At 47.2% G+C, this 25,771-nt stretch overlaps 6 protein-coding genes across 6 annotated transcripts; 4 read left to right on the forward strand and 2 right to left on the reverse strand.

Annotated features, from left to right (window-relative positions):
* Nucleotides 1-215: 215 nt before the first annotated feature.
* On the reverse strand, nucleotides 216-2,104 carry EDB91DRAFT_817319 (uncharacterized protein). Its single transcript, XM_041328502.1, has 8 exons — nucleotides 1,863-2,104; nucleotides 1,663-1,806; nucleotides 1,540-1,606; nucleotides 1,325-1,488; nucleotides 1,048-1,278; nucleotides 852-998; nucleotides 626-799; nucleotides 216-574 (listed from the first exon to the last, which is right to left on the reverse strand). Exons 1-8 carry the CDS (start codon nucleotides 2,013-2,015, stop codon nucleotides 323-325), a joined length of 1,332 nt encoding a protein of 443 aa, XP_041172555.1. The 5' UTR covers nucleotides 2,016-2,104; the 3' UTR covers nucleotides 216-322.
* A 78-nt stretch (nucleotides 2,105-2,182) lies between these two features.
* Nucleotides 2,183-5,129, forward strand: EDB91DRAFT_1239264 (P-loop containing nucleoside triphosphate hydrolase protein; the record flags this gene model as incomplete). The annotated part of the gene is made up of 13 exons (XM_041321834.1): nucleotides 2,183-2,497; nucleotides 2,588-2,750; nucleotides 2,802-2,890; nucleotides 2,941-3,017; nucleotides 3,068-3,223; nucleotides 3,275-3,603; nucleotides 3,626-3,798; nucleotides 3,854-3,952; nucleotides 4,005-4,148; nucleotides 4,199-4,498; nucleotides 4,552-4,771; nucleotides 4,824-4,993; nucleotides 5,049-5,129. 13 exons carry the CDS (start codon nucleotides 2,183-2,185, stop codon nucleotides 5,127-5,129), a joined length of 2,316 nt encoding a protein of 771 aa, XP_041172556.1.
* A 35-nt stretch (nucleotides 5,130-5,164) lies between these two features.
* EDB91DRAFT_817521 (galactose-binding domain-like protein) lies at nucleotides 5,165-8,007 on the reverse strand. The gene is made up of 11 exons (XM_041328504.1): nucleotides 7,491-8,007; nucleotides 7,357-7,442; nucleotides 7,219-7,307; nucleotides 7,093-7,160; nucleotides 6,962-7,038; nucleotides 6,792-6,908; nucleotides 6,579-6,732; nucleotides 6,451-6,526; nucleotides 5,558-6,399; nucleotides 5,479-5,504; nucleotides 5,165-5,422 (listed from the first exon to the last, which is right to left on the reverse strand). Exons 1-11 carry the CDS (start codon nucleotides 7,540-7,542, stop codon nucleotides 5,309-5,311), a joined length of 1,701 nt encoding a protein of 566 aa, XP_041172557.1. The 5' UTR covers nucleotides 7,543-8,007; the 3' UTR covers nucleotides 5,165-5,308.
* Nucleotides 8,008-9,604: 1,597 nt separating this feature from the next.
* Nucleotides 9,605-10,127, forward strand: EDB91DRAFT_817512 (uncharacterized protein). The gene has a single exon (XM_041328503.1). The coding sequence runs from the start codon at nucleotides 9,767-9,769 to the stop codon at nucleotides 10,094-10,096; it is 330 nt and encodes a 109-aa protein (XP_041172558.1). The 5' UTR covers nucleotides 9,605-9,766; the 3' UTR covers nucleotides 10,097-10,127.
* A 1,283-nt stretch (nucleotides 10,128-11,410) lies between these two features.
* EDB91DRAFT_1311635 (uncharacterized protein) lies at nucleotides 11,411-13,765 on the forward strand (the record flags this gene model as incomplete). The annotated part of the gene is made up of 8 exons (XM_041325110.1): nucleotides 11,411-11,521; nucleotides 11,596-11,669; nucleotides 11,743-12,089; nucleotides 12,291-12,414; nucleotides 12,523-12,546; nucleotides 12,572-12,755; nucleotides 13,452-13,598; nucleotides 13,716-13,765. The coding sequence occupies exons 1-8, from the start codon at nucleotides 11,422-11,424 to the stop codon at nucleotides 13,763-13,765; spliced, it is 1,050 nt and encodes a 349-aa protein (XP_041172559.1). The 5' UTR covers nucleotides 11,411-11,421.
* Nucleotides 13,766-22,230: 8,465 nt separating this feature from the next.
* EDB91DRAFT_1085831 (uncharacterized protein) lies at nucleotides 22,231-25,317 on the forward strand (the record flags this gene model as incomplete). The annotated part of the gene is made up of 14 exons (XM_041315947.1): nucleotides 22,231-22,253; nucleotides 22,307-22,344; nucleotides 22,417-22,458; nucleotides 22,507-22,738; nucleotides 22,790-22,908; nucleotides 23,026-23,231; nucleotides 23,282-23,437; nucleotides 23,488-23,837; nucleotides 23,891-24,264; nucleotides 24,316-24,535; nucleotides 24,590-24,854; nucleotides 24,890-24,929; nucleotides 24,977-25,049; nucleotides 25,104-25,317. 14 exons carry the CDS (start codon nucleotides 22,231-22,233, stop codon nucleotides 25,315-25,317), a joined length of 2,352 nt encoding a protein of 783 aa, XP_041172560.1.
* Between the last annotated feature and the right edge of the window lie 454 nt (nucleotides 25,318-25,771).

A 25,771-nucleotide genomic window follows, 5' to 3' on the forward strand; every position in this document is an offset into this window, starting at 1 on the left:
ATCGATACCGTGATAATTCTGCCGTAACCACTGCAAGTTCTTCTCTGGCAGATGCCTCCGAGGCGATATGACGTGAAATATCAGGTTGCTGTTCTTGTAGCGTGGACATCGATTGTTGGAGCGCGGTAAGTTTAGCCTCGGTTTCGCTGTGCAAAGTCAATGGTATACGTCTCTGCACATAGCATCAGAAGCTCACATCAGTTTCCTCTGAAGACCATCCACGTATTCAACATCATCCACTTTCCCCTCCCAAAAATGCTTCACGAGATCTGCATTGCCGGCATGCGCAGCTAATTTCGCCTTATGTCTCCTAACCTCCGACTCAAGTTGCGTTATCCTTTCCTATTCGCAATGTATTAACAACTTGATGTGAATCTGTGGATGACTGGCGCACCGCTCGTGATTCAGCGAGGGCCTTGAGTTCCCGTGATGACTGATATTTTATATTTTCACGACTTCTAAGTTCATTTAATTCGGCGTGCAGCAGCTCACGTTGGTCGCGGAGGCGAGTGAGATCTGCATCCCGCTTAGCAAGTAGCACTTTGAGTTCTTGATTCATTTGTTGCGCAGAAGCCTGGCGAAGCATGAAATGAACAAATAAGAGAGCAGATCTTGAGGAACGTACCCGAGTCTCCTCCTCAAATTGCATCCGGTTTGATTGCAGGTCTCGCACCATGGTGTCCAACCGTCCTATCCTGGCATCGTTCTCAGTAACCATCTTCTCCAGCTGTTCCCTACGCTCAGATAAAAGCTTATAATGCGCGGTTCCAGAGACCATCTCGACTGTTGGAGCGGCGCGCTATAAGGTTACACCATAAGCATTGTCTTGGGTAAGATAACGACTGTCAAACCTCGACCTCGAGCTTCGCTATGGTCTCAGCCTGGGCCCTAATTTCTACCTCCAGCTTGTTTGCCCGGTCAGAGGAAATTTTGAGGTCAAGTTGAAGAGCTTCGATATCTGATAGGGATGAATGATTCTGACCATTTACTGGGGGCGGCTAAGAAAATGTGAGCTGCATCCAACAATGAGAATACCGTGTTGCTGACTGGCGGAGTTGATGACCCATGATTTGGGGTGCTTCCTTCCGGTGGTGGTTGGTCTAGATTTGCGTCCTCCTTTGCCCCACCCTTTGTCTGCATGGCTGCAACGGTACCGCTTCGCATACGGTCTAACTTGATCTCTGCAGCAATGAGGTCGTCATGCAATTGCTCCTTCTCTGACTGGACATCATCGAGCCTCCGCTGCATAAGTGCTATTTCGGAGCGAAGAGCAACGCACTAGGTCGAGTCAATACTGTACGGTGCGGCAAGGAGAAATGCTGACCTCGGTCTGTGATGTCTGACAGCGCTGATATGCCTGGTCATTGAGGGTAGCGGGATTCAGCTTCATGAAACTTGTGATTAGTTTTTCGGTTGCAAGCATGTTCTTCTCTAGTGCAGTTTTGAGGCTCGAGTCAGTGGAAACGTGCTGTGACAAGTTGAAAATATCTGAAGTACACGATTAACGAGAGCCCAAGGTGTGGAGAGTGCTTGGCCTACCCTTTGTGTCGATTTCGACAGCTGGTAGCTCCTCCGGTGGCGTCAGGGTTTGAATGGTGTCTACTAACTATCCCACCGCAACGTTGATGCCCACTGCTGGGATAGCGTTAACATATAACTTACCTGCTTCCAGCATGCCGCAATTGCTACCAACCCAGCCTCGCATGAGCTTCTTCTCTGCTCCAGTTGAACTATGCGCGCCTGATTTCGCTCGTTCTCTCTGGAGTAGTGCTTCATGCGCCTAAAGATAGCCTCCTTTCGAAATAGCTAATAAAGAGTCAGGTTCCTGGACTGTGTACAACTACAAGAAATGCCAAAATCACCTCCAACTGGTGGTTGTCTGCAGGTTCTTCTGCGTCGTGATTAGTACTCAAGCCGTTGACCTCCGGGCTTCCACTCGCGCTCGTCAACACCCGCTTTTTAGCTTGTGCAACCTCTCCATCATCTGGCAAGGGCCTCTTCCTTGACTCTGACATGACGAAGGGAAAAAGAGGTTGTTGGTAGGACGCGACGAACGGAATAATAAACACTTTCAAATGGACCTTAGCAAAGGACAGGATCTGTGTTTGAAACTCCGACGGCTGTAGCGGGTTGTCGGGTTACTTATCGCCACCCGCTAATTATTTTTGCATGTCCTTCTGTCATGCAAACCTTTGTCCGGAGGTTACCCAGTTCATGGCAATGGTCCCTGTACAGTTCTAGACCATCTAGAGCTTCTCCCCAGTGCTTGCTCGTATCATGCTCCGGAAGACGGGCTGCTTCAGCAGCAGCCGCGCTCAAGGCTTCACCAGTGGAATATGAGCCGCCAACTTATCCCACATATCAGTTAACGGACAAGGACGTGCAAAGGCTCAATTTTCAAAGGAACATTGGTGTTTCCGCGCACATTGATTCCGGAAAGACGACTCTCACAGAACGTGTATTATTCTACACCGGTCGGATTCGGGAGATTCACGAGGTGAGTCTGGTCAATCCTTTTGATTTCCGAACATTTCGCGCGTAAAATTCAATCATATGAGACATGTCTGATTTTTTTCATTCTGCAAAGGTTCGAGGCCGGGATGCTGTTGGTGCCAAGATGGATAGCATGGAACTCGAACGCGAGAAGGGTATTACTATTCAAAGTGCCGCTACTTTTTGTGATTGGGAAGCAACTTCACCTGTGACAAACGAGAAACAAAAGTATGCCATTAATATTATCGATACCCCAGGTGAATTGGTTATTTGATTGTCTCCCTGCTGAAATTGACGCGTCTTTGCAGGTCACGTCGACTTCACCATAGAAGTCGAGCGCGCGCTCCGTGTCTTGGATGGTGCTATTCTAGTCCTCTGTGCTGTGTCTGGTGTACAGGTATGGAAAATATAATCAAGCCTGGTCGAGAGAGTTTATCATCTGCACAGAGTCAAACAACCACGGTCGATCGGCAAATGAGACGATATAATGTTCCTCGGATTTCATTCATCAACAAGATGGATAGGTAGGCAGTGAACGATTAAATTTAAGTTCAAACTTGACATTTTCCCGCAGGCCTGGCGCCAACCCTTGGCGAGTTATCAATCAGATCCGGTCAAAACTCAAGATATCAGCTGCAGCAGTTCAGGTGCCTATCGGTGCTGAAGACGAGCTGAAAGGTGTGGTTGACCTCGTACGATGGAAGGCTATTTACAACGAAGGAGAAAAGGGGTATGTTTTCAATAAAATGACTTCTCCAGCGACGTTGACCTTATGATACAGCATCAACGTCGTAGAGTCCGACGAGATTCCTGAATCCGTCCTCGAGCTTGCCAAGGCTAAGCGCACCGAACTACTCGAACAACTTGCTGAAGTGGATGACGAAATGGGTGAACTTCTGATCATGGACGAGACTCCCACAACTGCCCAGCTTGTCGCAGCCATTCGTCGCGCTACCGTCGGTCTCAAGTTCTCGCCAGTCTTCCTTGGCTCTGCTATCAAGAACACTGCTGTCCAGCCTATGCTTGATGGTGTATGCGCCTACCTAGCGAGCCCGGCTGAGGGAACCGTTACAGCACATGATACAACCCAACCTGTATCCTGCCCCACCTGTGCCGCTTGTTCCTGCCGCAGATGCACCTCTGGTCGGCTTGGCTTTCAAGCTTGAAGAGGGACGGTTCGGTCAACTGACGTACATGCGGGTTTACCAAGGCACCCTCAAGAAGAGCGGTATCATTTATAACGCTCGCACTGGTAAGAAGGTTAAGGTCCCTCGACTGGTTCGCATGCACAGTAACGAGATGGAGGTACGTGTCTTCACAGTTTACTCCCTTTTAGACCTCATGTCCTTGATAAACATAGGACATTGAGTCCATCGGTCCCGGTGAAATTTGTGCTATCTTCGGTGTTGAATGCTCCTCTGGCGACACCTTCACCGATGGCTCGACCAGCTTCTCCATGGTAAGCATGTTAAACTCCTTCTGGTGCTGGTCTCACCTATATTGTTCCTAAGACGTCGATGTTCGTTCCTGAACCTGTGATTTCCCTCGCAATCAAACCTGATGGCAAAGAGACTCCCAACTTTTCTCGTGCTCTGAACAGATTCCAGAAGGAAGATCCAACGTTCAGGGTTCACCTTGACGCGGAGAGCAAAGAGGTATGCTCGCGTGCAACAATCATCCCTCATTTATTCACTTTTCACTGCAGACAATCATTTCCGGCATGGGTGAACTTCACTTGGAGATCTATGTCGAACGCATGCGCCGTGAATACAACGTCGCTTGTACCACTGGTAAACCTCGTGTTGCCTTCCGCGAGACCATCACCCGGCGCGCGGAGTTCAGCTATACGCACAAGAAACAGACTGGTGGCGCAGGGCAATTCGCACGTGTCATCGGATACATCGAGCCTATGGAATTCAGCGAGGAACTTGGTCGTGATGTTGACTTTGTGAACGTTGTCATGGGAGGAAATGTGCCCACTAATTTTATTCCTGCCGTCGAAAAGGTACGTTGACGTGGTTACTGGAAGATTAACCGTGTCTTCATGTTATTGCCCAGGGCTTTTACGAGGCGCTTGAGAAGGGTTCACTGTCGGGTAACCCCATTACTGGCTGCTGCTTCGTGCTCAAGGATGGTGCCTTCCATGCTGTCGACTCCTCTGAACTTGCTTTCCGAAACGCTACGATTGGTGCATTCCGCGAAGCTTATAAAAACACAAAGCCGGTCATTCTTGAACCTATCATGACTGTCGAGGTTGTCGCCCCATCCGAATTCCAGAGTGCGTCGCGACCCCTTGGTTGTGTGGATGAACTCTAACCTTTTTGCTTTAGGTGCTGTCATCGGTGGACTGAATCAGCGACGAGGTACTATCATTGACAGTGAGGTCCGCGATGAAGAGTTCGTTTGCACTGCAGAAGTCGCTTTGAACGACATGTTTGGCTACTCGAGTCAGCTCCGTGGTGCGACGCAGGGCAAGGGCGAGTTTAGCATGGAGTACAAGGTATATTTGTGTCCGTCACTTGCTTGAAGTGTTTTGCCTGACATTATTCTTGTAGAACCATATGCCTGTGCTTCCCAACGTTCAGAAGGACCTGGAAGAGGCCTACCGCAAGACGTTGCCACAGTCGAAGAAGTAGAGTTATTACACTAATAGACATATCACTGACCTACATAGAGCTAGTACAAGCCTACATCGTGGCTTGTCGATGCCGAACAACAGCTAGAGCCCTAATAATACACATCACTCCAATCTGATATCATGCTCTTTCGATCATCTATTTGAAGCGCATTGCGTGCGTTCGAAGAGATATGTGACCTAGTCACGCGGGAGCGCCAACGTCATCACTTCGCTGGCTTCCAACTCCAAGATTTCGCAATCTGCCTTATCGCCGTTCCCAATCTGCGTCTCCACGCAAGTGAAGTCCATTGGCTTCAGAAAAGCTAGTGAGCGCGCGCATTCCGGAACAAAACAAACAGGCTTGTTACCTTGTACAAAACCGTCATCGGTTGATCTGAAGAAATGTTATAAACATGGAAAGGGAAATAATATCGGTGGGTCACTTACGCCAAATTGCGGTGTTGTACATGATTCCTTGTCCCGCACTCGCTAAGAATGCACGAAGAGTACTGAAGTCGGGTTTGTCGTCTGCTCCATTGTGGGCGACTACCACGAGGTATGCACTGCCTGGCTCCTTCAACGCCTCGTCACCCTGTATGCCTCCCCCGCCCATAGGAATGAAGGCCTGGTTTGTATACGGATGGCGCTCGACGACCTGGAGCTCCACAGTGCCGTTAATGACTTTTGTCGGACTGCAACGATAAACAGACAACCCAGTGCTCTCCCCCGAGCCAGCAGGATACGACGATTCTAACAGTGAAAGCTTATGGAATTTGCTTGCAGATCCCTGGTTCGCTGGCGTGATCTTAGTTCCTGGAGGAGCTGCGGCATGGTCGCCGTATGCCTGAATGACTTGTCCAAAGGGTGAGAAAGCTTCTGATGTAAGAGGGAGCACAGGTATGGTTTTGCCCGGTTTCTTTGCTGTAGGCGCCGACTCAAGTGGTGTAACAGCATCATTTTCTGCTGCGTCACTGAGTTTGACCCCAAGGTCTGCGGTAGTGGAACAAGGTCCCTTCGTGCCGTAGACTCGAACTCGCTTGATGCCACCATCGGGATATATGGTAAGCTTTACGTGTGTGTAGGAAATAGAAGCATCTGCTTCCAGTGCAAAGAAGTGCCTTCGATGCGGTCCGAGCTTGACCGGGGACAAAATCCGCGTCCAATCAGCAGCATCGCTATCTGGTACCTCGTCTTCGCTGTACAGAGCGTGGAGTTCGCATGTCTCTGGAAAGTTACCCTTGAAATGTGCCGTGTCGATTTCGACTGTTCCTAGATGACCTGGCGCGCCCCTAGATAGTCACCTATAAGCTCAATTCATGGGAGATGTTTCGGTGACTTACAATTTAATGATCACCCAGTCCTTGTGGCCTTTTTGCCGGCTCCGCTTAGTCTCCCAACCATCACCCATATCCTTACCTGCGCAGATATAGTATCGAAATCGACCTCCCGAGAAGCACGAGAAACCCACCTCGTCCTGGGAGAATCAGATTCGCGCCAACACCAAAATGCTGATCAGACATAAATGTCACGCGACCTCCAGCGAACACATGGGCGAGGTCGAATATTTCTTCAGGGCTTTCAGGTTGCACAGGTGCTACGTTTCCGTAGACTCGGAAACGCGCCTATGATTAAACACGTGAGTTTTACATTCAAGCAGTATGTGATTGGACACGATTCTTACGATACCACCGTCCGGATACATGTTTAATTTTACAAACTTCACTCGTTCAGTCTCTGGTATCTTGAAAAGATGCCGTTGAGACGGTCCGAGGGGGACACGAGGTAAGATTTCCGTCCACTGTAGCGTCTGATATCAATCTAGGAAAGCGGCTGCAAGATCCAGACACGAACCTTTGCATTGTCCACGTCATGTTCATCCGATGATGAGTCAATGATAGCATGTACGGACGCTTCAGGAGCTTCATTACCTACTCATGACTCATCGGTAACATTTATTGTGTAAAGATAAGACTGTTCCTAACCGTTGAAGTGGGTTGTGTCGATGTCGAACCCCACGATCGTGCCCACCGTACCGAGTTTAATGATACACCTGCACAGAGAATACTTATATCGAGGGACATTATGCAGACCATACCTCGTCAACATACCAGTCGTAGGAAGGGTTATGTCTCCGTGTCTCCCAGCCGTTGTACAGCGCGCCGTTAGGACCAAACTGCCCTTTAAGACTGGGAGCTGGCTATAGAGGGACTCAGAAAGCATTTTGCAAGGTCTGTTGTGGAATTTACCTCGACTTCTAGCAGGTGAAATGCCTCAGCAAAAAACTCGTCTGAGACCTTTACGACTTGTCCTCCCAGTGCGACACTGGAGAGCTCTGAACGGATTGCGTGAGAATGGAAGAAATAGCAAGCTCAATACACACCAATATTGAATTTGAATCTCTCTTGGAAAGCTTCGAGTGGGATATGGTCCATAGCTCTGCGTATAATGTGGTGGATGTAGGAAAGGGTTCCCTCCGGCTCCCCCCGCGGTAAACTACTATCTTATCTTGCTAGAAAATCCTCCCCGGATGTATTTGGCGACTCATGAGTCCAAAAATGTGACTGTGCGCAGAAGTTTTCGAACACTGTATGTGCTGTCTACGGCATCAGGCACAGCCCCAATGATCAAAAAATCTTGCTGCTTTCCATATGAGCTGTAAGAGGCAGCTAGTAGTGCCGCAGGCAGTCGTCCGTTCCAGATAGCAGAATTAATGTCCAGCTGGTACTAGCCCGTACGAATACTGGCAAGGGTAATCGAAGTACAGACCGGGATCCGAGGTAACCTAGTGGGGCTTAGGGGATGCGTTTACGTCGGGAGAACCGAAGAACCTGTTTAGAGAACCTGCGATATTGTTAGTAATTATAAGCAGTCGACAGATATGATATGCGGGGTGGGTCGGCGAGGGACTTCGAATTCTGCGATTCATGCAATGATTTCGTTCACTTGCAATATTTATGCATGTCAGGCCATCAGTGAACTGATGAGCCGCAGATAAAGTCTTATATGACGATGTATCGTCATATATAGAACTTCTTTCCTTTATATTGGAATATCAAGTCATGTAAAACGCCCTAATCGACGTAAAGCACCCTGGGTAGACTCACGAGTTCTCTGATGAGTCTGCGAGCTCGAAGTTCAGTAGTACTAGGTTTATGTAAATCTGGGCGTTTATGGGAAGTGTGCGGAAAATAGAACTTGATTGGCAAGTTTCAACGCGCTCGATCGAGACGAGCCTAGAACGCTTACGAGTCACGGTATGCATAGGTATTAAAATTTTGGTGTGATCCATCATGCGATCAGTAAGCACCAACACTGAATATATATATCAAGGTAAACACCCTTGGAAGCCAAGCAACCTGGAATCAGCCGCACCCGTGACGCACCCGATGCCTGACGCGGGAGCTTGTAAGAGTGCCCGTGCACCAGCTGGCCCTGTTCGAGAAGCACCTCGCAAGTGTCCCGCACGCAAAAAGACCTGAGGTGGGAGTATCAGAACTGGGGTGTGGGACGGTCTCCGCCATCTCTGGCAACAACACTTTCACATTACTCGGGAGATCACGCAGACCATCCTTCAGACGAAAATGCGCTGCCTGTTGGAGGCTTCGAAATACAGTGAAATTTGAAGTTGGCGGAGATCTGGTATGCCGCATGAGAGGTTCGCTTCTGGTTGATTAAAGGGTATATTGCTGTCAGCACAGTGGGGAGTTCTCACCATAGAATATAGACATACTGGGCGATCGCAAGCGACCATTATTCGTCACCAAACAAGTTATGTCGCCTTGACACGGCAGTGCAATTGTCCATCCCAGGGCTTCTCCTCACTTCGCACCGGGTGATAGGCGTGGTAGGGGTTTGCATTCGCCAAGTGTGGAAATATGCCAGGTGTGCACTGTATATTGATGCAATATGCAGAGGTCGGTCTTGTCAATGAAAAATATCATCCATCGTTCGTCGCTCAACGTGCACCCCGTCGTCGAGGAAATTTGTGTCTCGACCGTCGCGAATGAATTGGAGTAAGATTGTATTATCATGCAGTCTTGCGATGACAAGTGTGTCCGTCACTCCCGAACATGATGTGGATGTATGTATCCCCAGGCGCGTGCAAGAACGGCATGGTTGACATTGCAAGGGTGACTGTACACGAGATGGATCCAGGGGGTTCATAAACCAGCGTCACCTATATAGTCCACGAAGCTTTTCCCGTAAAAAAAGTCATGGTGATGCGCCCGAATAGCACTTGGTCATCTTGATGTTGAATGATTCCACAAAGTTAAGCGTTGCTAGCCAGGCGCGACGGGAGTCTGGTAAGCAACGGCTGCCCTTCCAGACTACTACATCAGAGTTGGCGCGGAGCGATGCAAGTTGGGCGCATGTAAACCAAACGAGACATGAGTGCGTCGTTACAGTGTAAACTGTGAAGCAGGACGAAAATGGCGGGTACAGGCACCTTGGCAGCTTCATCAATAAAACCTCGAGTCTCATTAAGAAGAATCTCACCGAGAACCTCTCACACGACATTTGCTAAATGTTGGTCAACAGCTTGTTGCCGAACTGGCTCTTTACTGATGCACCTATTTGCAATGTACCTCATTGAGCGGTCATGGTTGACATCGAATTTACAGGCAGTGATCGCAAAGATTTTGATGCATTGGACCTATGATGGCTACATCCGCTGGCTCAGGGGTATGTAACTTCGTTCACTCATTGGAATCATCAATGATGCGATTCCCGTCAGGTCTACGAACAGAATATCAGCAACGCCGTGATTTCTTCACCGATTGTCTCGCAGAGGAATTCCACTTGCAGGCGGTTCCTGCTATCGCAGGCGTCTGGCAGGGCTGCATCGTGTATCGGGCTTCGAAGAAGTATGGTGGATCTTTGGTGACGGTTCGATTTGCCGTCATGCTGCGTACCTTTTTCATAGTCCGCTGTATCATAATCAACGAAAGAGCCCGAAGCATGCAAGGCCTTGTGAAGCTTACATGAGCATGCGTGCTGTGATTTAGCTTTTACAGCTATTTCCATATCGATAGGCCAAAATCGATTTTACACGACTCACCGACTTTGTTTATCTTTGGAGTAATTAGTCAGAGATATCAACAAAGGCGCAGCACAGCTTCGGGATCGAAACGTCATATCCACCGTCATGGTAAGGAATCGTCGACACATACCAGAGTCGGTCAAACAACAATGGGTCACAATGTCTGCCCGCATGAAATCGAGGGATATTGCCCGTGTCACTCACTCCGGTCATTGTACCGTCAATCGTGCGCTTCGCCTCTCACAGCTCATGAGGTCTGTCACTCAAAAGCCCTTGCAAGCTGGTCGTCCTCGTCTGCTCACGTCTCCTGATGCTACAGTAAGTAGTATCATGTGGCGTGCAAAACTCGATTATTTCTTACACGATGGTCACCAGTACCTTGAAGCTTGTATCGAGCACCCCGGACATTTTTCCACATGAGCTACAGTCTGCACTACGGGATGCGAGGGGCATCAATGTTTCACTACAGACCATCGAGAAGACTTTGCGAAGGCGTGGTTTCACGCGTTAAGACCACCCCATGCTTTTGAAAGTCTCTAAAATTTTCTTTGGACTAAGTCGCAAGGCCAGCCGCCGAATGCAATGAGGAGATTCGAAGCCTTTATCAAATCGAAATCACAGAAAACTTTCGCCCTGATCAGCTCGTCGTACTATGTCATTGTTTGCCAGTGCCGGAGATGAACAAGAACTTCACCGGGGCTGACCCTTATAACATAGAGTAGCCTGATGACATCATGCTCGAATTAGATGTTGGATTCAGGAACGAATGAGCAAGAGATAGTGAAGTGAAACAGTACGAGCGCAACCCGAGAATGCGAAGTACGACGCATTGACGTCAGCCGAGAATACTAATGTTGAACTGTCTATTCCTAAGCTACGGTATATTTATTTATCGCTAAGCTACTTACTATAAACCTATGACTCTTTCGTTAGAACATCTCAGTCCTATACTTGAGACTGAGATGTGAGTACCTACTTTTCCCATCTACATAAAATGAGCTAACATACCCATAGATTATATTCTTATCAGCTCCTCCCATTCGCGTTTGCTCTAGTGCTGCTGTGGTCCGGTCCCGAACCACGGTTCGAACCTGACCGATGGTCCGGTTCGTCCATGGTTCGGTCCATGGTTCCAAGTTTTGGCCAGACCGAACCGCAATTCGCGGTCCGCTGTCTCCCGAACCGTTCCGAACCCCGAACCGAAGTGTCCTTGCAATATTGGCGAGGCACACACATGCTCACTTCGACTTCGGCTTTGACTTCTCCCCCCATGGTCACGTCGACTTCTGGGATCCTCAAGATTTGCATTGACGTTGAATTCTGTTCAGACGCTCGCATCCCGCACCCCCAACTGTCTGGAAAAGCTCAAGGTATGTCAACTGTCAAATCAAGCTGCAATAAACTCAATAGACTGATTGATGTATTACATTGATATATTTTTTAGGGTCCTCCGATGCATATGACTTTGGAGATTTACCGTTTGCATTTTTCGCACATAAAGGGAGCAAGCCCCACCAGGTGAGTGATATTTCCACTCAACATAATGTCTGAATCTGACGCTTGCACTCTCAATGCTGATGGCTCCCTTAAGGATGCCAAAGATATTGTCTTTTACCATGACCCTGAAGATACTGTCCCACTTTGCGCTCCATCCTCTGCCCAGCCAACATCATCTACCACTCCCACAGGCTCAGATGCCTTCTCTGTGTTACTGAAGGCTGGGTGCAAACCAGCACCACTTACTGCAGGCGCCTGCCGCTCCATTTGCACCTCTAAGCCTTCTGCTCACCTCTGTGATGCCGACAACACTTGTTCTCACCCAGTGTCCTCAACCAGCTCAACAGCCCGCAAACGTGCATTATCTAGTGCGACTGAGCAACTAGTTATGAAAAAGGTCGCATTGCAGCTCTCAGCTAGACTCGTAACCATTCTGCCTACGTGCGTTTTTGAGATGTGTGTGAATTTTGCCGTAGGCAGACTGGTCGATCTTGGAAAGATTTGGCAGGGGAAGCACGGAGTTCGAAAATTTGCAGTTGCCGATTGTGCCGCTTGATGTTATCGTCGTTATCATCCAGCGTCAACAACGCTGCATCATTTGTTTGCAGTATAATGATACCATTTCCTGTGCTTTTACCTCAGATGTTGCACCTATCATCAACCATCCGAACTTCTGGCATGGACAGTTGACCACCGTGGCCTCAGTGAAGACATCAAAGTTCTAGCTATCCTGGAAATACTTCGTGGCTTGCGGATGACTGTCGCAGTACATTCTGAAGGTGAATGGCTCCTTGCTCATCGGACTCCAGCACGTTAAGAAATCGTGCGAGTGCAGAGCTTTGGAAGAAGCCCTTCCTCCAATTGATCATGGCAGGTTTTTGCGAGACAGAGCACAGAAGTAAGTCTATTACCTCGTGCTATAGAACTCAGTCACCCGTGAGATCGATGTGGAGATGGAGGACACTAAGCCGATTTTTCATATGTCTACAAAGGACATCACCCTGGAGTACTTGCTCTCTTTCGACATCGAGCATGGATTGACTGTCCCGTTGAAAGAGACAACTCCCTGGCTCCATCAGATCCTTATGTCTGCTATGCAGACAACACGTGCTGTGAAAGAGAATAAGCATCGGGAATGCCATACTGGACAAACTCGTTGACCTACAGACAGATCCAGAAAGGTTAAACTCATGATTTGAATTTTCCGAGTCAAGCGTACGTGATCTTTTTGCAAAAGCTTCAATGGTGTGACAGTGATTGCAATCTTGTCGGGAGAGAGCAGCAAGGGAAGGATCATTGCCAATGTCTTGCCAGCACCTGTTGCAGCCCAGACAACAACATGTCTTGATGCGAGCAATGACATGAGGCACTCGAGTTGAAACAGCTTTGGTTGCTTCATTCCTTCTGTAAGAAAATTGAGTCGGGCAAAAGAGTCTACAATGTTCTGGCGCTGGGATATATGCAAAGGTTCAATAAACTTCTGTCGGAAGGTTCTCAAGTGCATCTAGCGCGGCAAGGGACATTGGGGAAACAGAAATGGCCTCACAATCCATGGTTGCAAGGCCACAATCATAGCATATGCATGAACGCACAAAGACTACGGTATAGTGATTCGAGATTGAGTACCACCGGCACAATCGGCAACTGCAAATTTTCAAACTCTGTGCTTCCCCTGCCAAATCTTTCCGAGATCGACCAGCCTGGCTATGCCACTCGAGCATCTGTGGTAGTATACGCCAGGCTGGTCATGAGCCTAGCTCTCAGCCCCGTTATCTGATGATGACGATGATGACTCTCACACAGCTGGTGCTGATACAGATAATGATACTGATCCTGATGCTGGCCCAGTTGAGGATGAAGATGCACCCGAAGATGACAATGCCCTGACAGCTGAAGATGAACCTGATGACAAACCTGAAGACTCAAACATCCGAGCCACTTTGTCAAAGAGTGAGCGTATTGCTGATGTTTGCACCGTCTTTGCTCGCAACGACAAACATTGGATATGCAAACCTTGCAAGTACGTATTTAGCACTACATGTGTGGTTACTTGCTAATGTTTGGTAGGGATGCTGGTGAACTCGAAAGCAAGTACACCTTTCAGGGAGGAATATTGACACTCTGCACACATATCTGTTGGTATGTTCACGTCTTCGTCTCTCACGTCTTTGTTATTGATTAATATTAGCAATAAAAACCATTTTCAACTGTACAAAACACGCTGCGATGCTGTGGGCATCACCATGCACCCTCGAGCGGTTCCAACTGGCAAGGATCAATCCCTGTGAGTATTGTGTATCGCGTGTATCATGATTCGTGTTGTGCTGATTTGTGGATAGTTCAAGACAATCCACCCTTGACAACATCCTTGTCCCCAAAGCACCTATGTTTACCAAGGCGGGGCTTCTTGAGTACCTTGTAGAGTTTATTGTGACCGAAGACGAGGCATTGCAACTTGTTGACAAACCAGCCTTCCGCGACTTGCTCTGTTATGTCCGTCCTGCCCTCACTGAAAGTGACATCCCTCACTGCACAAAGCTGACGGAGACCATCAAAGCCCGTGCAGTAGCTGTAGTTGATGTTATTCGCAAATGTCTCACACAGGTGGACAGTTAAGTCTCCATGAATTTTGACTCCTGGACTTCGATCATTGGTGACCCTTTCTTCTGCGTCACAGGTCATTATATCTGGAGCCTGGTTGACAAACCTCAGCAATGGGAGTTATGCCACGAGCAACTCAGTTTTGAACACATTGAGGGCAATCATAGTGGACAGAATGCTGCTTGCTTGATTATTGATACCATTGACACATACAATCTACGAGATAAGGTAAAGTTTAGTCTACTACTATCCTGCACTGAATCTAATCAGTGTTTTGTAGGTTGGATGGATGACCTCTGATAATGCCACCAACAATGATACTGCCATGAAAGCAGTTGGACATGAAATTAGGATGTGTCAAACAACAGACCATCTTACTCACAATCCTCGGCAAGAGCTCAACATATACTTGTCTTCGCCGCTAGAGGAGACTGATGACATTGTTGCCTGGTGGGGGGTAAGTTATCTTTTTGACTTTTGTTTTCGCTACTAAATCTATTTATTAGCTTCACTTGCTGCAATACCCTACACTTGCACGCATTGTGCGAGACTATCTACCCATTCAAGGCAGCTCCGTTCCCTCCGAGCAGGCATTCTCAAGTGGAGGAATCACTTCTACTGTGCGACACAATGCACTCATGACCTCCACATTCACTGCGTTACAGTTGTTGAAGGGAGCATATAGGAATGGGCACCTTTCTGCAGCAGTAGAGGCTGAGGGACACACAGCTTCATTGGACATGTAGCTATGAGTACAAATACTGCGTTTATGTTTTTTTTTGCTAGCTGTAAAAAAAATTGGGTTCGGTTCGCGTTCGAACCAAAAAAAAAACTGAACCTGACCATTCTGAACTGTTCGCAAAGGTCCAGTTCTCGGTTCGGCAAGTCTAGTAGAACCGGACCTAGGTTTGGTTCTCGGTTCTTGCTAAACCCTCTATGAACCGGACCAAACCGGACTGCAGCAGCACTAGTTTGCTTGGCTTGAATAACTACAGGTTATGAGCCCTGACTCGACCATGGATACCACGCTCCCCAGTAACACCTCTGCCCTCTTCAATGTCCCCAAGTTAGCTGAAGACAGTTCAAATTGGATAACCTACAAGGAAAGAACATTGACGTCAATAGGTGCTTGAGGTTTGATGTGTTATACCAATGGTCGAGCAACAAAACTGATCCCGTTTAAAGTCGACCTGACGACAAAGAGCGTTACGAAGCCTGATGGCTTGATGCCTACGCCTACGGAGATTGAGGTGTTAGAGAAAAGAATTGACGAATTCTTCCAAAAGGACTCGTTAAGCAACACATATTCAGCACTATTACTGATTGCATGCTCCTCCGTGTTCAAAAGCTTGAGGACGCCTCGAAGATCTGGGCTGAAATATGTGATATTCACAAGGGTAAAACCGAACTCATTCAAATTGACCTGCATCATCAATTGCAAGAAATGAGGTGTGAAGAGAGCGGTGACATAAAAGCTCACTTCAGCGAGATGCTTCGGCTCCGCGAATTGTTGGCAGGCATGGATGCCGCCATCGAAGACAGAGACTTTATGCAATCCTACTAGGATCCCTCCCAGAATCCTATCGACCCCTACTTTTCTCCATAAACGCAGCCGCAAAGGTTACCCAAACACCTCTCAGCCCATCTGAACTCATTAACATTGTATCTGAAGAGTACGAGTATAGGCTCCTCATGGATTGATGTGGTTCAAAGAAGGGCAACAGCTCAGCACTAATAGCCAAAGGAGGTCCAGGAAAGGGCCGCAAGGCTGGCGGATCGCCCCAAGGCAATCCAGACATGACCTGTTTCAACTGTGATAGAAAGGGGCACTATAAGAGTGACTGTTGGAGGCCAGGAGGAGGAAAGGAAGGCCAAGGGCCGAATCAGCATCAGAAGAAGGGTCCGCGCTCACCAAAGGAAGGCGCGAATGCCGCAGCATCCACCCCAGAGTCCGAAATGAACTATGCCTTCACATCGTCAGACCTCGCTGGTATAGCTGGGCAGATGAACATACCGGTAGAACGATGTGGTGCCATTATAGATTCAGGTGCTACCTCCCATTTCTGTCCCAACTGTTTGAAGTTTCTTAACTTTGTCCCTATAGAGCCTCAAGATGTGCATACAGCTGACGGATTGGCTGTTAGTGCGATCGGAAAAGGTGACGTCCAGCTGGACTTACCGAATGGAAAAGGCCGGACGTCTGTTACTCTTCGTAACGCACTATACATGCCCAAGATGGCCTTCACATTAATATCCACCTGTCGTAGAACAGCGGGCAGTCTCGCCGTTCACTTTGAAGACAAGGTCTGTAAGATCATGTCCTGAGGACCTGACCGCACTGTGATAGCCACCATTCCCCAAGTTGAAGGGCTATACAGCGTCGCTGCACATTCTAAGCACTATGCCAATCTCGCTACGGTCAAACTCACCATTCACGCCCTGCACAAGACCCTTGGTCATATATCACAGGTGGCTGTAAAGCATGCAATTGACAAGGGACTAGTCCACAGCCTCGACCTTGATGCCTCCTCGAAGGACAAATTCTGTGATGCCTGTGTGAAGGCGAAGTCAGTGCATTGCTCATTTCCAAAGGAATCCAAGAGACGAGCAGAGACTTATGGTGAAGTTATCCATAGCGACCTCTGGGGACCAGCGCAGATGGTCAGTCTGGCCAGATCAAGCTACTATATGAGCTTTACCAATGACTACTTGAGGGAGACAGCCGTAATATTCTTGAAGCAGAAGAGCAAAGCCCTAGACGTGTTTCGCCAGTATGAAACCAAGCTCACAATGCAGCATGATGGTTGCCAAATCAAGATGCTTCAGTCTGATAGGGGTGGCGAGTACTTGAGTGCAGAATTCAATGCGCACCTCAAGGATCGCGGCATGGCTCGCGAGCTGACCGTGCACAATTCTCCCCAACAGAATGGAGTGGCGGAGAGGCTCAATCACACTCTGGTCGAACATACCTGCGCGATGTTGATAGTGTAGGACTTACCCAAGTTTCTGTGGGTGGAGGCGATTAACTATGCAGTATGGCTGAAAAATCACTTACCATTGTGTGAACAACTAGTGCAGCAGTGGGAAATCAATCTACTACACAGTTGGGTCTTTGCTGCCTGCTGCCTCACTTGGAAACAAGCGCGTTCGACCCTTAAGGGGATTGCTACTGGGGAAACACTAGTCTCTGTCTAAAGCGACCCTATAGGATGAAGGATCCACAAAAGTGGATAAACGGATAGGATGCGAAATGTATGGATTCGTCAGATGGAGCAGATGATACTTGCAGATTGGACGGGATGCGAATCAAAGTCGAAGGAAGTTCATTAAAGGTTGGATGGATAGTGGGTATAAGTCAAAGCAATCTTCTGGTAAGGTGCAGGAAAAGTGGGAGGAAGTTACATGAAGTAAGTATTTTCTGAAAACTTCTGTGCTTATAGGGTACAGTATTTTCAAGGAACACTTGGTATAGGTAGCGAGTCTAGACTGTGCCATAAGCTATCCGGAAAATAGTGGAGTGTGAGAGGATATGTCTGTGTTCAGTCAGTAACAAGGAAATGCGTGTGAGTATGTACCAATGAGGTAGAATGGACGTGGACAGGACAGATGTGCAAGCTATAGGGGGAGATCCGAAGGTATCCTGCTTGTCATCCAAAAAGCAGATGGGTATTGGATGGAATGGATTGGTGTCGGATGGACGTTGGATGGATGCCTGATGCATCAGAAAAGTGGTGGATACAAGCCTAGTGTAGGGATACTCCCCACACCGTCTAGCGCCATCCCAGGTCATACTCCGTTCAAACTAGTGAATGACCGCATCCCAGACCTATCGCAGGCCTGAGAATTCGGTTGTCCTGTCTTTGTACACCTGGAGCATATGGGCAAGCTTGAGGCGCACACAGAAGAAGCACTCTTTGTGGGTATAGACACTGAAAGCAAGGGTTTTCGAGTGTATTGGCCGTTGAAGCAAAAGGTGTCGGTCAAGAGGAACGTGACATTTGCACCGTCTGGGGTTATAGTAGGCGAAGTTGCCCAGAATGAGGGGGAGTCATTATCTGTTAGCGCTAACCAACCCTGCTCAGAATAGTACCAGTGCACCTAGCGTTCCGGTGTAGGACGCGGATCGGCACCAACATGGTACTCCCTTGATCTACCGATCCACTGCAATATTCACCCGACCCCGCGTGCTCTATCCGACTCCTTGCCGATCGAACTCCCACCCATGCGCGTTCAAGCTGCTCAGCACAAGCGGATCGGCCAACGACGAATCAACGTGCATCATCGGTCGGTCGCACGCGTGTTTTGCCTTTCTAGCTCACAGATACTCAGTCGAACCCCATATCCATAAAATCCTTGTCCACTGGTGTGTAGTATATTCTTCTTTGGTTTATTTGACAGATACAGTACTTTTACCTCTGAAACTCCCTATTACGTCGCCTTAAGCGGCTCGGACCGATTTACTCTCACATATCCCTGTACATATCACGGACAATCGACCGCATGTCCCGCATACATTTCTAGCAAACCACGAGGTAGCCCGGACATCCCAAGCAATGATTATCTCCATTATTTACCTAGTAGCCGGTTTTGTACTTAAGGAGCGCTTGCCCGTCATTGCAATTGAGTTAATTCTCACTCAGAAGCCGTGTCTTTTGTGTTTTGTTCTCTTCTGATCCTATTCTCGTGTCCGTCCGCATGTTCGTCTTGAAACTTCCGTTCCCCATCATCTATCTAAATCGGCCGCACTCGCTCGCGCACCGCATAGCGGTCGGTAGAAATTATAGTCGGTCGGCTTTACGGGTAACCATTTACGCTGAACACATATTGGATCGGCCGCCCTTTGACTCATTGTCGCGCCCCTCGTATTTTATACTGAGGCAGCAATTCAGTTTGCTTTGTTCTGCTTCCCTCGGGTCGAACTGAACATTTTAGGCTCACTACTCGAATCAGCCGTTATCGCGCTGAGGTCATAGTGGAATCTGCTCCTTACACCGGTCACTTCACCACCCCAACCTCCTGCTACCCCAATCCGACCGTCTCACCAACTCCAAATGCCACCTGCACCGAGAACTACACGAGTCTGACCCCCACCGGGGTACTATGCAATGCTGAACAAAGGCGAAAGAGCAAGTCTAGCGGCCGAATCGGTATTTGACCCGTCAGAGTCAGATCTTGCAGATGAAGAGGTGATCACTCACTGGCAGCAGTATGCTCTAGCGGCCGCTGAAGCAGAACCGACTCTAGCTCAAGCATTAAACAGACCAGACACGGTAGAATGGCAAGAAGCGATTGACTATGAAATTAGTCAACTTGAGAAACTTGGAACCTGGGAAGTAGCTGACAAACCATTGGGCACTAATATCATTCCCTGCCACTATGTCCTAGCAACTAAGTGCAGGCCAGACGGCCAGAAGTTAAAGCTGTGAGCTAGACTGGTTGCAAATGGCCAGTGTCAGCAGTATGGACAGGATTACTTCGAGACCTTTGCGCTGACCTCCAACATGTCTACAATCAGAGCTGTTCTCACCATGGCCGCCCAGCAGGACTGGGAGATACATCAAGTGGACATCAAGAGCACTTACCTCTATGCAGAGATTAAGGAGACCATTTATATGAGGGTGCCTCCTGGATACTTGAAGAAGGGAGATGAAGGGAAGGTATTGAGGCTGTTGAGAAGTCTGCCCGGTTTGAAGCAAGCCAGATTCGAGTGGTCGGAGGAATTAGCTGGAGCATTTAGGAAGATGGGGTTCTCCCGGTCGCAAGTAGATAAGACAGTTTACTTCAAGCGATCACAGGAAGAGCATACAGTTATCACCGTGTCTGTGGATGATATGGCCGTTACATTGAGGGACATGGACCATATCAAGCGCTTTAAGGCCCAGATATGCGAGCATTTTGAAATCACTGACCTAGGTGAACTTCATTGGTTGCTTGGCCTCAAAGTAACGAGGGACTGCGTTGCTCGAACCATTACCCTGTCCCAAAACGCCTACATTGACACAATAGTCGAACACTTCTATCTCACTGATGCCAAGAACGCCCAAACTCCAATGGATACTGGAACCATCCTATCTGACTCTCAATCCCCCGTGACTCACGCACAGCTCGAAGACATGTGTGACATACTGTATCAATGGGCGATAGGATCACTGATGTATGCAGCCACCAGCACCTGACCCGATATCGCGTTCTCTGTCACGACTCTCTCGCAATTCATGTGAAACCCCAGTAGGGTCCATTGGGAGGCTGCCAAGCACGTCATTTGCTACCTCAAAGGTACTTCTGACCTTGGACTTACCTTAGGAGCTACAGATGCAGGGATAGAAGCATATGTTGACACTGACTGGGCATCTCAGCCCCATCGCCACTCTATGTCAGGCTATATTGTGTTGTTAAACGGCGGTCTGGTAGCATGGAGTGCTCGCAAGCAACCTCTGATCGCACTATCAATGGCTGAAGCCGAGTACATTGCTCTAACGACCGTCACAAGAGAGATCCTATACCTCCAGCTATTGATCAAAGAGCTGTATGAGTCACCCCCTCTTCCTACCCCAGTGTACTGTGACAACCAGGCCGCCATAGCGCTTGCATCGAACAACAAATTTCAATCCTGTACCAAGCATATTGATCTATGATACCACTTTGTCTGCACTCACGTCAAGAACGGCACGTTTGCACTGACCTACTGCCCCACCAATGACAATATCACAGACGCGTTTACCAAAGCTCTACTGCGCCCACGACTTCAGAAGTTATGCAGGCTAATGAGCTTGGTTGTGCTTGAGGGGGAGTGTTGGATTCAGGAATGAATGAGCAAGAGATAGTGAAGTGAAACAGTACGAGTGCAACCCGAGAATGCGAAGTACGACACATTGACGTCGGCCGAGAATACTAATATTGAACTGTCTATTCCTAAGCTACGGTATATTTATTTATTGCTAAGCTACTTACTATAAACCTATGACTCTTTCATTAGAACATCTCAGTCCTATACTTGAGACTGAGATGTGAGTACCTACTTTTCCCATCTACATAAAACAAGCTAACATACCCATAGATTATATTCTTATCAGGTACTATACTAGTTGCATCCGAGTCTTATACTCGAGACTAAGATATTATATTCTTATCAGCTCCTCCCAGTTCACGTTTGCTCGGCTCAAATAACTACATTAGAAATATGTGACATAACAGTCAGGGAAGGCGGGGAGGCGGTTGTTTGTTTCGCTCCAAAACTAAACAAAGGCGATAAGTTTGTAAAATGGAATTTGTCCTATTGATATGGAAATAGCTGTAAGACATATGCAACTTGTACACAAGGTCTTACATTGGGACATATATATGAATATATGCTTTGGGCAGCATATATTCACATATATGGTTCAGGCTCTTTTGTTGATGATTTATTTGTGGTTTAACTTGTCTAACCAAGTTGAATCGATTTGTGATGCCGGTCAAATCCTACTTCCTGAAGTTATATACACTAAAATGGTCGAGGTGTAGACTAGCCCTGAGAAATATTTATAATATGGTTTTCGCACTATCTCTGTGAAAGGTTTTGTTCAGAGCTGTGTGAGAGCACCTGTGTGACACTGCTTATGTTACTATTTAGTAAAGTAAGTACATATGTAATAGCATTACTAATTAGAGGGGAAAGGCTTGTATGCAAGACTTCAGTACTACCACCGGCACTTAGGACTGACTTCATAGGTATATGTTTATATCTTATCTATCATTATTGACTATCTTTGCCGGCAATAGCCTTGGCTTGTTTCAACTCCCAATAATGTCAGCAACAGCCACACACCTCTGCCATCATCTCCCATGGTCACCACACACCTTTGCTCATTGTCTCCAATGATAAGCACATATATAACCCCTCACTGGCTCAAATTTGGAGCTGTTTTTTTTTCTTTCATTCCTACTATTTACCTATCCCACTATCATTTCTAATATATTTTGAAGGTATTTATTTGCAGGAATGACTACACAGGAGTACAGCAGGTAAGTTATTAGCTTAGTCATTTAGTGCGCTGTTGTCTCCTACCCTTCTCCAGCACCATGAAGCAGCAGCCGCTACGCTCCACCTCCAAATGTGTTACTATGACGGTCCTTCATAGCAGTGGCCTATGAACAATGTCTACTGGGATCTTGAGTATCTGATGAGATTGCATCAATGCTGAGCGCCAGCTCATTGAAGAAGCTGACAGTGAGTAATCAGTCCTTTTCTATCTCTTCATTCTTAACAACTGAACAGATCAATGTACACAGCAGGCAGCACTATTCGCTGAGGCAGCCCTGGAGATGGGGTCTAGCATGGACACCACTGGGGATACCTTCTATGACCATGACAACTCATGCAATAATGCAACTCAAGACCCCGACAATGATGATGACAACAGCAGCGGGGATGATGATGAACCCAGATGTGTACATTTGGTGGAGGACAACCTCTTCTCAGCATATGTGCTGCTCCATTTGAACAGCAGGTGTGTTTCTTCATGCCTTCCTCTGTACTTCTCTTCTGACTCATTTTTTAGTTTCAAGAAACACTGTCATGATCAGCAGACACGTGCAATACACCATGCAAATATGTACCATGTGTGGAACTTGCAGCTACCAATACTTGCTGATGCTTATCTCCACTGGAAGCACATTGGTTGACACTGAGCCTGACTTGCCAGCTCATCAATTTCATATCAGCGCCATGGATGTGTTTCATATGTTCTTTTTTTCAATGCAGAAGATTAATAGTTTTTATTTTTTATTCTGCTAGAGTTCCAGCCAGTTCACGCCATCACACAACACAATGAAGAAGCTGCAAACACTGCACTGGTTCATGTGGGCTTGCTTGGCTGTTCTCCTACTGTGCCATCTGTTGCCATCACCCTGCAGTGCCTAGAGTTCTATCACCAGCTTCGATGGCACCAATCATATTTCAGCATTCAAGCATTCACCAAAGTCTTGTGCGCCTTACATGATGTATATTTCAGTAGTCTTGCAGCTAAAACTTCACACTAATCAATCAACAGGTCACTTATGTCCCAACATTCCAAGAACAATTTTCTGACACATTTGACATCTATCTCACCATTCTTCATGAGATCCGATCATGTACGGACACTGCCCTTGGCCAGACCGAACTGAATTGGCATCTCTGTCACAGTTGTCCAGCATGCACATTCAAGGTAAGAATTTTTCTATTATGATTTCAATATATTTAACACTGTCTTACTAGCAACCTGATGAACCAACATTGTATCTGGAATCATTGAAGGCCATGGATGGCAACAACTCAGCCAAGCGAATGACAACCGCAGGCCACACAGACCATTGCAAGTTTATGAGTCACTACATGATCACGTCAGAAGACATTGATGCTTTCAAGGATGACGTTCACTTACATCCAGGCGAATGGGGCACTGACAGTGACGCGAACAACCCTCTTGCATGTACTGACAACTGGAAAGCAGCTAATTCAACCAACAAGAACACTGTCAGTGTCTTTGAGCAGACAGGAATCTTCCTATCAGCGTGTCGACATGGGATGATCCAAACAATCACAGAGATGCGACATAGTGGTGAGCTGTGTGTTGTTAGCACACCATTGCAATATATCACGTACTGATGTATGTAAACAGTGTGAAGTATCCCCTTGCTACTATCAACAAATTACTCGACATTTTTGGACACAATCAGGCCATTGGTACCGACATTGGTTGCAGTTTAGCAAAGACAGTCGCTGCAAGCTCAATCCATGACAAGGCTGCAGACCACCAATTACTTCTTGCTGTCAATGCTTTCCATGGATACGCACACAACCGCAAATGTCAACTCCGACATCATCCCCTTTATCTTGGTGGATTTGGGCTCAAAGACTTAGAGACCTGCGAACAAATCTTTGCAGGCTCTAATGCTGCAGCATCACTCATACAGCACGTATCACACTTCCATTATGTTCAATATCTCGACCTTCATTTTGATCAATGGGACACTGACAAATATCTTGAACTCAGTAAGCACTTCGGCCATGTGCACGGTATTTCATAATTTGAATGAAAACTAGGTCACTTCATTTTCAATAACTACCGACAAGTGCTTACAATAATCGCCGACGATACAAAGGAGCTTGAAGTATATTGTATAATGTACCCTGACGAGGTACTAGACTTTGACTCTTGGATTGACGAGGAACTTGCATATCTGCTTGCTGTGGGGTCAGAGCCTCAACATGATGCACTGACAGCTGAATATGTAGATGCACTTGAGAAGCTGGCCAAGTATGAGTAAGTTTATTTTTGTTTCAGTAACTACATACATGATTTAGCTTAATATTTCAGGAATGCTTTTAATTCCTCCCACCAAGATCAATTTGTCTCGTACAATCAGTTGTCATTTACGCCAAACTCTGGCCTCAGCATTTCTGCAGCACAGGCTACAAAACAGGGACATGCAGCTTGCCGTGCTACTGAGCACCAACTGCAAGTCCAGATCAATGTTATTGAAGATCTTGAAGTTCGCCTTGGGGTATCTGAACGTTGGACGCCGGATCATGAAGAATATGTCAAGGCTCTAGAGTATAGCCATCGCTGGCACTTTATATTTGTACTGTTGAAGAACTTGAAAGTCTGGTTGTACAGCGCTTGTTTGAACTATTGAAAGCTAATCTAGCATTGACAGGTATATTCAATATTTTGTTCTTTTACAATACTAATTTGCTAATTTAGGGTATAAACTCCAGAAACAAATTTCTAAAGCTATTGTGAAGCGTTCTAGTGCAATCCACACCGCACTGGACAAGTATAACAAACTTGCTGTCTTGCAAAATCCCTGACAACCTACACTGCAATATAGCGAGGTTGTATCATACGCAGTGCTTGGCGAGTTTGATCTTCTCAAATACTCACGACATGAAATACTCACCAAACCATGGATGAACCCCACTCACCATGAGATGGCAGTGAAACATTTCAAGGTTCTCCATGCTCGGGAGGAGATTATCAGGCTTAATGTTGAAATTTGCCGGTTGCAAGCATGGGTTGTTACAGAGGATGCTGATATGGAATGAGTGGCTGCAGATCTTGAGTTAACAAATGGCCTGCTTGCAGCTGAATTGCAGATGTTGGCTTGTTGCTGGTGCAGAATTAACACTGTCCACCATGATCACCTCATGCGCATCTATCGCCTGGAAGGATACACTGGTTGTGCCCCCATCACCAGCTTGGATGACGGCAATTCCTCAGAAATTGAAGAAGCAGACATAGAGGAATCAGATGATGACAGAGATGGTGAGGAGGCTGCACATTTTGAAGCTTGTATTGAACAGATGTCGTAGTTATGCTCATAGTTTATATACCTTGTCATTTAGATGTGAATGTCAAACAAATGCCAGTCAAGATAACCTAGCTCAACTCTATGAAGACAAACACATCACACACTTTCTCATTGATGAAGCGCATGTAAGGTGTGGTAGCTTACCAATACTTAGACCATGCACCTGAGTCCTGACTATCAATTATTGT

This window comes from Suillus paluster (assembly GCF_016628075.1).
Source record: "Suillus paluster strain FC165 chromosome Unknown EDB91scaffold_79, whole genome shotgun sequence".
NCBI lineage: Eukaryota > Fungi > Basidiomycota > Agaricomycetes > Boletales > Suillaceae > Suillus > Suillus paluster.